The 12042-nt window shown below is 43.1% G+C and overlaps 1 protein-coding gene across 1 annotated transcript in view; it reads right to left on the reverse strand.

The window, feature by feature from the left end:
• The window catches only part of agap3 (ArfGAP with GTPase domain, ankyrin repeat and PH domain 3), a 128312-nt gene that overhangs the window by 34811 nt on the left and 81459 nt on the right, over positions 1–12042 (reverse strand). Inside the window, 4 exon segments of the mRNA XM_051952843.1 lie at positions 1569–1718; positions 7447–7618; positions 9351–9409; positions 9412–9454. Coding sequence (XP_051808803.1) covers positions 1569–1718; positions 7447–7618; positions 9351–9409; positions 9412–9454 — 424 coding nt within the window.

The following is a 12042-nucleotide window of genomic DNA, read 5'->3' on the forward strand; positions in this document are numbered from 1 at the left end:
TCCAGTCACACTTTTACGTTACGGACGTCTTCTGCTGCTTTGATTCGGATTCGTAAATTCCAAGGAGAGACAAAAACCAGACGTCAAAAGTTTTGGAGCTGCAGAGACGCTGTTTTCAGTTGTACATCACAAGCATTTAACCGTCTGCACTGACTACGCACTGATTACAGCGACACTTGCCTTCTTGTAACATAATCTATCATTTGACACAACGTTTCTACTATTATTTTCAGCTCATTTGCCTCATTCGAGCTCATTTGTGGTTACCTTAAAAGTAGCATGAAAATAATTGAAGAAAATAGAATAATGGAGCAAATTGTGGATCTGATTTAGTTGAAGACTGGATGCTGGTTAATGAGCTATGCTAATATTGAAGGCTTTTCAGTTTACCAAACATGAAAATAGGAAATTGTAACCTCTTTATTTCCACAGCGCAATGTTTAGGAAGTCGTATTTGTCCTTTTGCAGTTCGGCCGCACGTATTCACAAGCATCTACTATGAAGCCCCTTTTTTTTTTTTTATTTCTCCCACACACACATTATAATACAGACGCAAACACGCTCTGTGGAAAAAGCTCACATACAAACAGCCACACAAAAATATTCAGCGAGTATACACACACACACACACACACACACACACACACACACACACACACACACATACACAGTCCCGCTCATTTATTTGAGGACCCCACGAATCTAAGTAATTCTGCTTTGGGCATGCTGCTGATGGGAGACAGGGGTAGGGGGTGATGGAAGTGCCTGCGTCCAGGCAGAATTGATCGTTTGGCAGCTCCAAATGAGAGACAGGCTTGTCTGCGGAACCACGAGGGCCGTGCAGTTGGACTCCAGCAGCGCTCGTAAAGTGCGCTCTTTAAACTGCCGGGGCCCCTGGGAGCCCATGGGGAGGGGGGGAGCCGCCGCCGTGCTAATGAGAACTACCAGAGTGCAAACATGCATGGAAATGACTGTTATTCTGTTGATGTGCATTTAAGTGCTTTTTTACTGCCAACCACAAAGAGAGGGAAATAACTGGTGATGAATGGTACCCCCGAAAAGCATTCATTTTCCTCTTCGGAAGAAAAGAGAGGAAAACAGAGGAGGCGGTGGAGGGTGGAGGGGGGCAGAGAGTAAGATGGAAGGTAAAGACAGGATGGTTGAGGGGGGGGCAGGCACAGTGAATATATTATCTTACTTCACTCAAGTACAGTGACAGGGCGCGATGTGACAAGGAGGCAGTAAGTGGAGATGCATCGATGGCGGAAAGTTAACCTTCACTGTTCCTCTCCTCTGAACACGCTGCTTCTATCAGAGAGCAGCGGCACAAAAAGGTCACAGCGATCACAGCTCTGATCACCTAATTATGAAAATGAGGCTTGTTTCACCTGTCTGACAAACTCGAGAAATGGCAGCTCCATCACGTCGCACCTCCAGATCAGATCCCTTCACTTTGTTTGAATTCACCCCGGTCTTTGTGGTAATAATATGTGAACTTTGATTGCTCCGCTGATGATAAGGACTCGGGAGAATGTAAGAGTGTGGAAAGTGAAGGCTGGAGTGCTTACGGGCGCCGCTGCTTGTACTGGTGTTGATGGCTTCATTCCACTGGTCGGCGCTGGACACGGAGAAGGAGCGCTGGTGCATGCCATCTTTACTGCCGCCAAACACCGAGCCGCCCGTCTGCAGGGAGGAACTGCTGTTGGAGTGAGGGGCGCCTGGAAAATAAGTGACAGACACGAGAAATTGAATACTGATTTCATGCGTTCTGTATGGCTGTTTGCATTCTTAGCCTGGCAGGAAAACAAAATCTGCAAAGAGGTGATAATGATGTAATTGAGTTAGCAATTTTAGGTAGTTTCTGCAGCATGGCAAAAGATGCTGCCACCTTTTCTGTGCTCGTCTCTCTGTTAACCAACCCCCTTCACACAGACACACACACACACAAAACTCTTCTCCCTCCGCCTCTGCCTCTAATTAGCCCTTAATTAACAAGATACACTCTGAACGCTAATTATCTCGCCTCATCCCTCTGACTGCCACATCGATCTCCACTGGCGTCAGCAGGCGTTCTCTCCCTAACTTCCAATCAGGCGAGCCGCGGACGCCTGGCTCTCTTTACTAATTCATGGGCTAGGCTGCGCCGTGTGGGGTCCTTCCCTCCTGTTCACGAGCAGTTGCTACAACGCATCCTAAGTACTCTGAAAAACTCATCGATATGCTTCCAGTCACGTGAGGGGAATCAGATGAACTGCCAAAGCTGGAATTTGCACTGATCTGAATGGTATTTTGTATTCTAATGCAAAAATTTGTCACAAATTTGTTCCATAACATAAAGATGTTTGGTAAGATAATGATTCAGTTATCATTAAACTAATAGAAAATATTCTATTTGGGCAATTTACAAATAAAACAATTAAGTAATTCACAGTATTTTTGCTTTAAAACCCATACAGGCTGATAAACTACAGTGTAAAAACAATTAAATTTCAAATAGATATTGTTCTGACACTAAAAGGTTAAAATGGCAGAGGTTCTGTTGTGGAAAACAACACGTTCCTCTGATTTTCTCGACAATGCTCTCTCGTCTTGCAGGTATCACACGTCAAGGCCTTTTATTCAATAATTACAAGAGAATATCAGTTTCTGATTGAGGTGACAATAACAGAAAATATAGTGTGTGGCTCGTGTGTAAAGTAAACTAAGCGGCACGGGTGCTTGTTAGGATAATATGTCCTACTCATTATCTAGAGTAATAAGTGTATCAAATTCACATAATCATGTCTAATTAGTATCAGTAATTATCTTGTTGGGCCCAGGAATATTAATCTTCAGGTCCCAGAGGGGAGGGAGCAGAATCGCAGCAAGAATGGGAGAGAGAGCGAGGGAATCATGCTGAGGAGCACCGACTAAATTAGCATGCTGAAATCAGAGCAGAGGAGGAGGAGGGGGAGGACGGGGGAAGAGGGGTGAGGAGGGGGAGGAGGGGGGGGGAGAGAGGGAGCCTCGGAGTAGGAGAATTGAAAAGAAAATGTGAAACTTTGTTTTAGAAAAAATGGCGGATGAATGGTACCCAAAATAAGCTCATGACTCGGAGAAAAAAATGCCCCGATCGCTACTGAATGTAGAAAGTATTTATTAATGCGAGTCGTATGAGACTGTACTACGTGGTTTTATCTCCAGTCATGACCTGATATTACACAGATAAATGTTTAATTACCTCATCGTTGAAACGAACAGCAATTACCTAAACTGTTCAAGGATGACGTGTTTTAATGCGGAGAGTGAAGTTTGACTTTTTGACACCTTACAAAAGAAAAAAAAAACCCGTTAGATAACGACACGGCAACTTCGATTGATATTTAAAATTCAACAATCATGTCTAATTGTCAAATTGGATGCTAATGATTAATGAATTATACATGGCTGTATCCATTAGTCCCCAGAGACCACTCCTGCATAAAGGGGAGGATAATGTAATTACAGTGGAGAAATAATCAGCTTGTGGCATTAAAAGAGCACTGTACTCACAGCTCCAGCCAGGCCCGACTCCAGCACCTTCTGCACATTAACAGTGGCGCTACGGTGGACCGACAATGATCAACATGGAGACCGCCAACTGAGGTCCGAAGCATTAATACTGAACTGGCAAACTTCATGACAGCGATGTCAAATAAAAGTACGTCATGCTTCGCTACATTTTAAAGCACTACATTTTGAGAAAAGCAAAATATTAAAATAGGTTTTGTTTTGTCAATTACATTACATTTTGTGAAACTTTAATTTGAGGCCCCATTCTGTTCAGTCTATTGAAGGGAAAATGAAAAACGCAGCAGTGTTCCAGCCATTTACTAGGAAATTGTATGAAATCAAGACAGTGGCGCCAACTAAATTTATATCTACTACTACATTTACTCAATTCCTGTGCTACAATTACAATTTTTTCAACTTCAAAGTTCTACATCTCTACTTTCAGGGTGGTGATATTGCACTTTTTACTCAACTGTATTTATCTGGCAGCTGCAGCTAATTATCAAATTAAAATTGGGAGAATAACATATTTTTAATAGAGAACAACCCAACAAGATGAAGTCATACTAAAATTGCTCACCTCGTTCCTGCCACAACATTAAAAATCTTATTACACTTTTATGCATCAGTAATAATTACAATTTAATTGTATTAGATTTAATAACCCTGACTGCAATCACTCTGCCGCTTGATGATAGTAATTGTAAGAGAGTATTTATGCATTATAGTGTAACTACTTGTACTTGGCTAAAATCTCCAAATACTTTCACTGCTGTATCGAGATAGAATAAAAAAACATTAGCACCAACATGGTGTTAGATGGACACTTCTAAAAAGAAACGGTTTCATGTTCATTGCTTTCCAAAATTAAGGAACTCGTAAAAGTACAAAAACCCCATTGCGGGCTGTATTGTCATGTGTATAAAGAGATAACAAAAGCCATATCGTGTGTACTGCAGGCTATCCGGGGCTGGGGTGTTAAGTAGAGGCGATGGATTAGCGGGGAGCAGCTCTGCCTTGCTTCTCATTTCTCTTTAGGCCGGGCCGTCAGTGGGCTGATGAGCCGTGACGAGGCCTGACCCCTCCGTGGAGTTGTTGCCATTATGTACAAGTAGTGAGATAATGAAGCATTCATGCTAATGTGGGCCGGGCAACACATCATCTGCGGCTGTGTAATCCACCACCATCATCACAACCAACGCCCAGATGTTCCCCTCCACCTCTGATACTGCTGCTGCTGCTTCCAGTCCATTACAAGTCACTCAAACATACTTGCACATTTAAAAACGTCCTTTCACAATCTGTGTGCAAGGACCTAACTTTAAGATATTTACTTGAACCCTTGTGTACGGCAGTGCGATCTATTTTCTATTTGGAAATTTACAGGTTTTTTTTTTTACGTTTACGATGTATTCTTGAATTGTCAGTGGGTGCCTGCACACATTTACAGCTCATAAATGAAGACAAAGAAATATTTCTGCAGACAAAACAGATCTAAACGCAATGAATTAACTATCAGTCTTTCCTAACTAGCGGTATGTTAACCCAAGGTGTCATTCTGCATGTTCATACAGAATGGAAGTAGTTTACTGAAACATTTTTCACTTTTGTATAATTAAGAGTGTAGAAAAAGAGTGTTACATCAGTTCAAATAAACTATTCTCGACATGACGAGGTCGAGGGAGTCAGACTGAAGCCGCTGCTCCACAGTACTGACAACAGGCCACATTAGGCCTTAAAAGAAGATGTGATGCAGGCACTGGTAGAGTCTGCCGGTCAGCAAATATGTGGCTATTTGGCGCAGAGTCAGGAGGGAATGAGCTAAACACTTTCTGAAAATCTCCACCTCTTCCCCGTGGAGGCAGAGCAGAGAGCGTCTCTCCCACAGGATTGATTAAAAGTGACTGGGCCCATTAATACTTTGATACAATGTATCTGTCGCTGGTGACACGGCAGGACGCATGTTAACAGGGAGGATCATATTTAAAATGGTTCCGCTCAGCACCCAGCAAAGAAATTAAACCTGGCCGCTCGGCAAACTCGCGGGCGCATGCGTCCTCACATTTACTCTCTGTCTTCTCAACCTCTCCTCTTCATCTTCCAATCTCCCCCATCCACTCCGCCCCTCCCTCTCTCCGTCGCTATCCCTCTTCTCCCAGTGATTATAAAGGTCTTTAGATCTAAGGAATGAATGAATTACCAAAGGCAAAGACAAGGCTTGTGATTTGGACGCCGTGAATGAAAAATTACCCCTTTGTTCCCTTCATCAATTGCATGTCTAATGAAATCAAAATCCCGATCGCATAATCAGAAGAGGGTCCTCCACCCGGAGAGAGACCTGATGTGATTTGTAACCTTTCTTTTCCTAAGTGGAGATTAAGGCAAATCTCCCTCACATTGTTCCCTGATGCAGAAATGGATGGCAACTGAAAATCTTGGGAATTTGTCATTGAGGAGTCTTCTTCATGAGATGCGCATCGGGAGAAAACAACATTGTCTGGTTAAAAAGAAATTAACTGAAAAAAAAAAAAAAAAAATCCATTGGATGCGGTTTTACCAAAACCCTCTCTAGGCTGTTTTTCACGGCCCTTTGTCTGCCCTGATGACTCCCCTCAGCCCAGCACTCAAGGTGAACAGTTTGTGGGATGCAACAACCTCGATCTCGTGTCCTGTGCTCTGCAAACTCCTACATCTTTCAGCTTTTGACTGATTAACCTGTTCACACACCTTGGCCGTGTACAGCAGTAACCTGCCAGGACGGTCCAAACGGTCCCTGCTGACCCGTCGCTGGCACTGAACTCACTCTCAGCCGGTTAGCTTTAGCCTGACGGATGGAAACACTGTGCCCATTTCACAGCTGATGAAGGACCCCGCCTCCCTCCGGGGATCACTTCGCTAATTAGTATTAATTACTCTTAATCCTAACCCCTAAATCCAATCACTGGCTTCCCCTCTACACGCGTGCCAGACTCCCAGCAGCCTCCGGTGGTGGAGCTCGTTGGGAGAGGAGCTCTATTTTTAAACTTGAAGGCGGAGAAACCCTGGCACGATGCTCAGGACCAAAGTGGTTTCTGTTGCTGTGACCTCGCTTACCACAGAGGATGGAAAATAACTAGGTCAGTGTCACAGTCACTTAATAGCCCAGGATAAATAAACCCTCTATTTCTGTAATACCGCTCTATAAACACAACCAGGATGTTTAAACACAATTTTAAATTCCCTGTTTAGCAATCTGCAGTATTAATAGATTTATCATAGATGCTCATTAAGTCATCATTGTGTGTACTATGAGGCAGCTAATTTGCATGAAGGAAACATACAGAAAGTAGATAATTAACCTGTTGGGGGACATTTATATGATTAATCACAAACAGAGGACAGTATAAAATTAGTACAGTAATAAAAAGCTCATTGACTGATTTGTCTTTTAGGTAGTGCCGGAAAAACATAAAAGATTACCTACCAGGTCCATATTTTGAATTTGTCAGTTTAAGTGGGCCTTATCTTTATGTGACAATAACTTCAGAACTATAGCTGCAAATACAGCTAATTTATTCGCTGGAGATTATTTTCTTGATTGATTGATGAATTGTTTTGTTTGGAAAAGAGTCAGTGACTGTAACACATTCTTAATTCTGTTTTCAAATTGCTTGTTTGGGCAAACAACTCTAAAATATTAAGTTTACAGCAAAATAAAAGAGAACTATAGAAAATTGCAACATTTTAAACCTTCAAGCATCAAATGTTTGTCTCAAATGATTCAGTAGTTATTGAAATTGTGGCAAATTTTCTGTCAAGTCATGAATCAAGCTTGTTTCAGTTCTAGTCAGATGATAGAAAATAATATGCTAAAATGAAAATTGGAAAAGAAGCACAGTTTCACTCATCTGGCCTTAATGAGTCAGGGATTCGAACCTGTGTTCCCGATGCCCAGCTGCAAGGTGCTGCGGTCCTTGGTCAGCCCATTGGTTTTGGGACTGGCGGTGGGGGCGACGGTGGCCACAGCTCTGGGCGGTCGCTTCCCAGGAACCTTCACCGTTGTCCTCAGCAAGTCGATCTCTTTTCCATGCACATTCTGCATGTAGTCCTACAGAAAGTTACAAATAAGAACATGACAGCAGTGAGCGGCCCATACTAGAAAGAGTCTGAATATTTCTAAATATATGGCTCAGTTCAGGTACTTGATTACACACAGTGGACCAACAAGAATCCAGGAATTATGGAAGAAAAACAAATTAAAAGGCTATTCAATTTCCATCCCCATTAGTCACAACCCATCTTAGACCTTCCACTAAGGGTGTGTGATAGTGGAAAAATGATTGTAAAGCCATTATACATCACCTGTGCCCACGCCGTCTCTCCAAATAGCGAGATGTTAGGCTTAATGAATGCAAACTGTCTCATTCCCTTTCAATTTGGCCATTTGATTTGGTTTAAAGCGACTACCGCCCAAATGTGGGAAGCCAAGGTGAAAATCATTGGGCTCAGCAGAAAAAGACCCAGATAGAGGCGAGCTCGGCCTTTGCCGTCCCCCACCGGCTCCTCTGCTTTATTACCGTGTCATAAAGCACTCATTTCTTTCCCAAGCCTCCTCGCTAATTACCCAGTGAGCGCTCTCATTTCATTTTATTGCTGGAATTAACAGCCAGATCGAAGCGTGCAAAGCTATTAAGATGTGTGATTAAGCCACATTCAATTAGTTTCTACAAACAATTTAATTGATGTAGCAGATAGAATTAACAGAAGGTGATTGTGTGGATGGCTTGGCTGACTGCGAAATTAAAGGTTCCCCTCTTCCACTCTCAGACTGCCTCCCTCCCTCTCTCCTTTCCTCGATCTCCCTCTTCCCCTTTTTCCTTTCTTACTCCTTCTCTGCTCCACTGCTCAAAATGAGCTTGAGCTGTTACCCTGCTAATGTAACTGTCTGCCTTATTTCACCTCCCTGTGTAAGTCAACAGATTCATAGATTCATAGATTGCCCCGATGACCTGTAATAGCTGTAATGATCAAGAAATAGCCTGTTCACTCAATTACATACATCACTGTAGCCCGGCACTGCTCGACTAATAACTGCTTGTAAATTAAACCACTAACACACTGTCAGTGCAACAAGGCCACACACAAGGTTCACGTCTAACTATTGGGCTGCTTTTCAAAGTTTGAGCTGTCTCATTAGTTGCAAGACGCTGCAAATACCTTTCATTTCTACGCGGCCAAATGATCTAGACATCCCAAACACAGGACTGGAGGAATCAGAGAGTGATGGAGGGAATCGGAGGGCAAAGACGGGCATTTCTGAGTGCAGCACCGGGCTCCTGAGCTGTCTGCTGCCAGCCAGCCGAGTGTTTAAGAGGTATTAGCGGCCCAGCGGGATTGTGACAAAGATGGATGTGGGAGGCTGGTCAGGCTCTGCTGCCATGCGGTGAGAACCATTATAAATACAAGCCAGCGTGGAGTCTGGGCGCGGCGGGCACGCAGCAGCACAGCCATGTCTCCATTAGCCAGCACCATGGATGGGCACCACAGGGTGGGCCGAGATGACCACTAGGGTACCCTGTTTTTTAATGCTAAGCTTCAAGTCCCAGGGTTAGTTAATATGGCCATTATATACAGCAATAAGTGTCTGTAGATATCATGGACGCTTGTAATCCAGTTCTCTAGAGCAATGGTGGTAAATGTAATCGCATCAAGAGAATCGTGCTCAGCGGTGGGACAAGTCCTACGTTAAAACCTCCAGCAGCACCCTCGAGTACAAACAGTGGTGCAACAAACCCATAAAGCCAATTGGAAAAGGAACGGGAAGGGGGGTGGAGACTTACATGTAAACTGGGGTGGTAAGTGAGGACGCCATTATCACACAGTGTGACATATTTCTTTTCCACTCCTTGTTGAGGGATTTGCCACTTCGCTTCAGAAGGATTCCCTGTAAGAGACAAGGCATCACGGTGAGCATATGCTCTTCTCAAAGCAGCATGGTCGATGATGTGAGCCATTATGGATGTTAAATACCATAAAAACTGTGTTATTATTGTTATTGCAGATTTTTTATGGTGGTTGCATGGAGCATTTTCTTTGCAGTACACCATAAAGCAAACAAACATTGTGTTAAGTGAAAATTATGAAACAGTTCGGAAGCAATTACACATGACAATATGAAAACAAGACAGTAATTGCAATTTATCTCTTAATTGTTCCTCTTGTGTTATAGTTTGGTGGCTGACAGGTTTAGTGATTTGTTAGTTTTCTTTTGTAACCATTTGAACCTCCAAAGTTGGCCAAGTTTCTCTGGCAAAGGGGCCATTCAGAAACGGAGACAATCCAATTTGCCAGACCTCCTCCCTGCATTCATACACATAACATGCTGAACTCTGGAAGACCCCTCAATCCTGGGATTAGAGAGTGTGATCTCCCCTCTTCAAAGCCCACTCGGCTTTTATTCTATTCTACTTTATCTTCTGGGGCCTTTTAGGACCTCGGATGGTTTCCTTATCTGCTGAGTAAATCCACTGGTAAACAATGCAGTTCCTCTGCTGGAGGTGACCAAACGCTGCTGAGTGCAAGGGCCAGGAGGCTCTCTGGGGTTAAATAGCGAGGAGGGGCCCGCTTAATTAGGGGATTAAGTCGGGGCAATGTTTGTGCTTTTACAGCCAGGCCCCATGTGTGTGTGTGTGAGGTGAAAGGGGGGGTCAAAGGGGTGGTGTTTTGCTAGCCAGGACCATCCTGCAGGCTTTAATCCTGATTAACACATCAGGAAGAGCTGACCCTCGGTGACCTGGGCACCAGGCTGTTTGCCGACAATCATCCTAATCCGAACCCCGATTCATCTGAAGGGCAAGTTCTGACTGTCGGCTTCATGCTGGGACTCACAGGCTGCCTCAGTTCTTATCAATTTACCTGCTTGTTTGTAGCATTTCATTGTAGCAGGACACAAATCTACTCCAGTAGATCCAAAGTATTTGTAGATTTTATCCAAAAATGAAAAAAAATATGAACACTACCATTCAAAAGTTTGGGGTGACCCAGACAATTTCATGTTTTCCATGAAAACTCACACTTTTATTCATGTGCTAACATAATTGCACAAGGGTTTTCTAATCATCAATTAGCCTTCCAACACCATTAGCTAACACAATGTAGCATTAGAACACAGGAGTGATGGTTGCTGGAAATGTTCCTCTGTACCTCTATGGAGATATTCCATTAAAAACCAGCCATTTTCAGCTAGAATAGTCATTTACCACATTAATAATGTCTAGACTGTGTTTCTAATATATTTAATGTTATCAGCACTGAAAAAAAAGTTTTCTCTCAAAATAATGACATTTCTAAGTGACCCCAAACTTTTGAACAGCAGTGAATATTTTTTTCTAAATCAAGTTAAGATCACAGACAAAACACACTACCATGAGCATAAAGTGTTGCTGAAGCTTAATAAGTTTAGCCTTTTTAAATTGTCAGATAAAAGCGTTAAACAGCCCATAGTACAACTTGGTGGGATTTTTAATTAAAGTCAGAAGCCATAAAACTCTTTTATATTTGTGTGAAAAATGAGAAGCAAAAAGTCGGCACACGTTTTCTTCAACCTGTTATTTATGAATCCCTGAAAGCCTTTTGGTTAACTATTTTGTACCTATTGATACTTGTGATGATTTTTCAGGAAGAAACATTGTGTTCTTGAATCGATAAGTTGCTGACTGCCCAGACTCTTTCTCAATTTAGTCAATAAAGACTGTAAACACTTTTTAAATGGCTCTCTAATCATACAAAGTAAATGATCCAGTCAGTGGCCTCTGGCAACTTTATAATGCATGTTTTACAAGCAAATATGGTTGCTCATCTCGCCGTCTTACTGAAGCATACACAAATCTATACGCGCAAATCAGTGCGGCGCTTCATATTATTTATCAGAGCTGTGAAGCAGATCAATAAAGATACTCAGACAATTATGTGAAAATCCACACGCACGCGCTTATTTTTCCGTTGCTTTATTTGAACAGTTGCCCATTACGACTGTGATATATATCATTCACACAGCATATCAATTTCAGTAATTGGAAGGCTGACATATGATTTGAGATAATTTATCATAATGGCTCTATCGTTTGCCACACTGGACTGGACGGTGTGGTCTTTATGGGATACTTTGCGGGATCAAAAGGCAACATGTGTGGAGTCCCGCGCTTCCACACACACAAAAAAAAGATGAGTGCGCTGAAGCCTGCGCGACACAACGAAACAGGCCGATCGTCGGACGCGCTCGCCGTGTCCACACAATTGCCACATCTACGCACAGGAGATAGTGTCTTTCTCTTCTTTTGTCAGGCGGACCGGGAGAAAAGCTGCATCCTGTCACTGTGGCTGACTGATAGGTCGGGCCCTTTGTGACACGCCTGGGGAGAAAAAGTGTGTGTGGTGTGTGTGTGTTGGGTGGAGTTGGAGGGTCTGTGATGGGGCAAGAATGCGATCAGTGGCGAAGAGGTGTTGGCGGCTCCTCAGCAGCGAGCGCATTGT

This window comes from Acanthochromis polyacanthus, chromosome 9 (assembly GCF_021347895.1).
Source record: "Acanthochromis polyacanthus isolate Apoly-LR-REF ecotype Palm Island chromosome 9, KAUST_Apoly_ChrSc, whole genome shotgun sequence".
NCBI classification, from domain to species: Eukaryota; Metazoa; Chordata; class Actinopteri; family Pomacentridae; genus Acanthochromis; species Acanthochromis polyacanthus.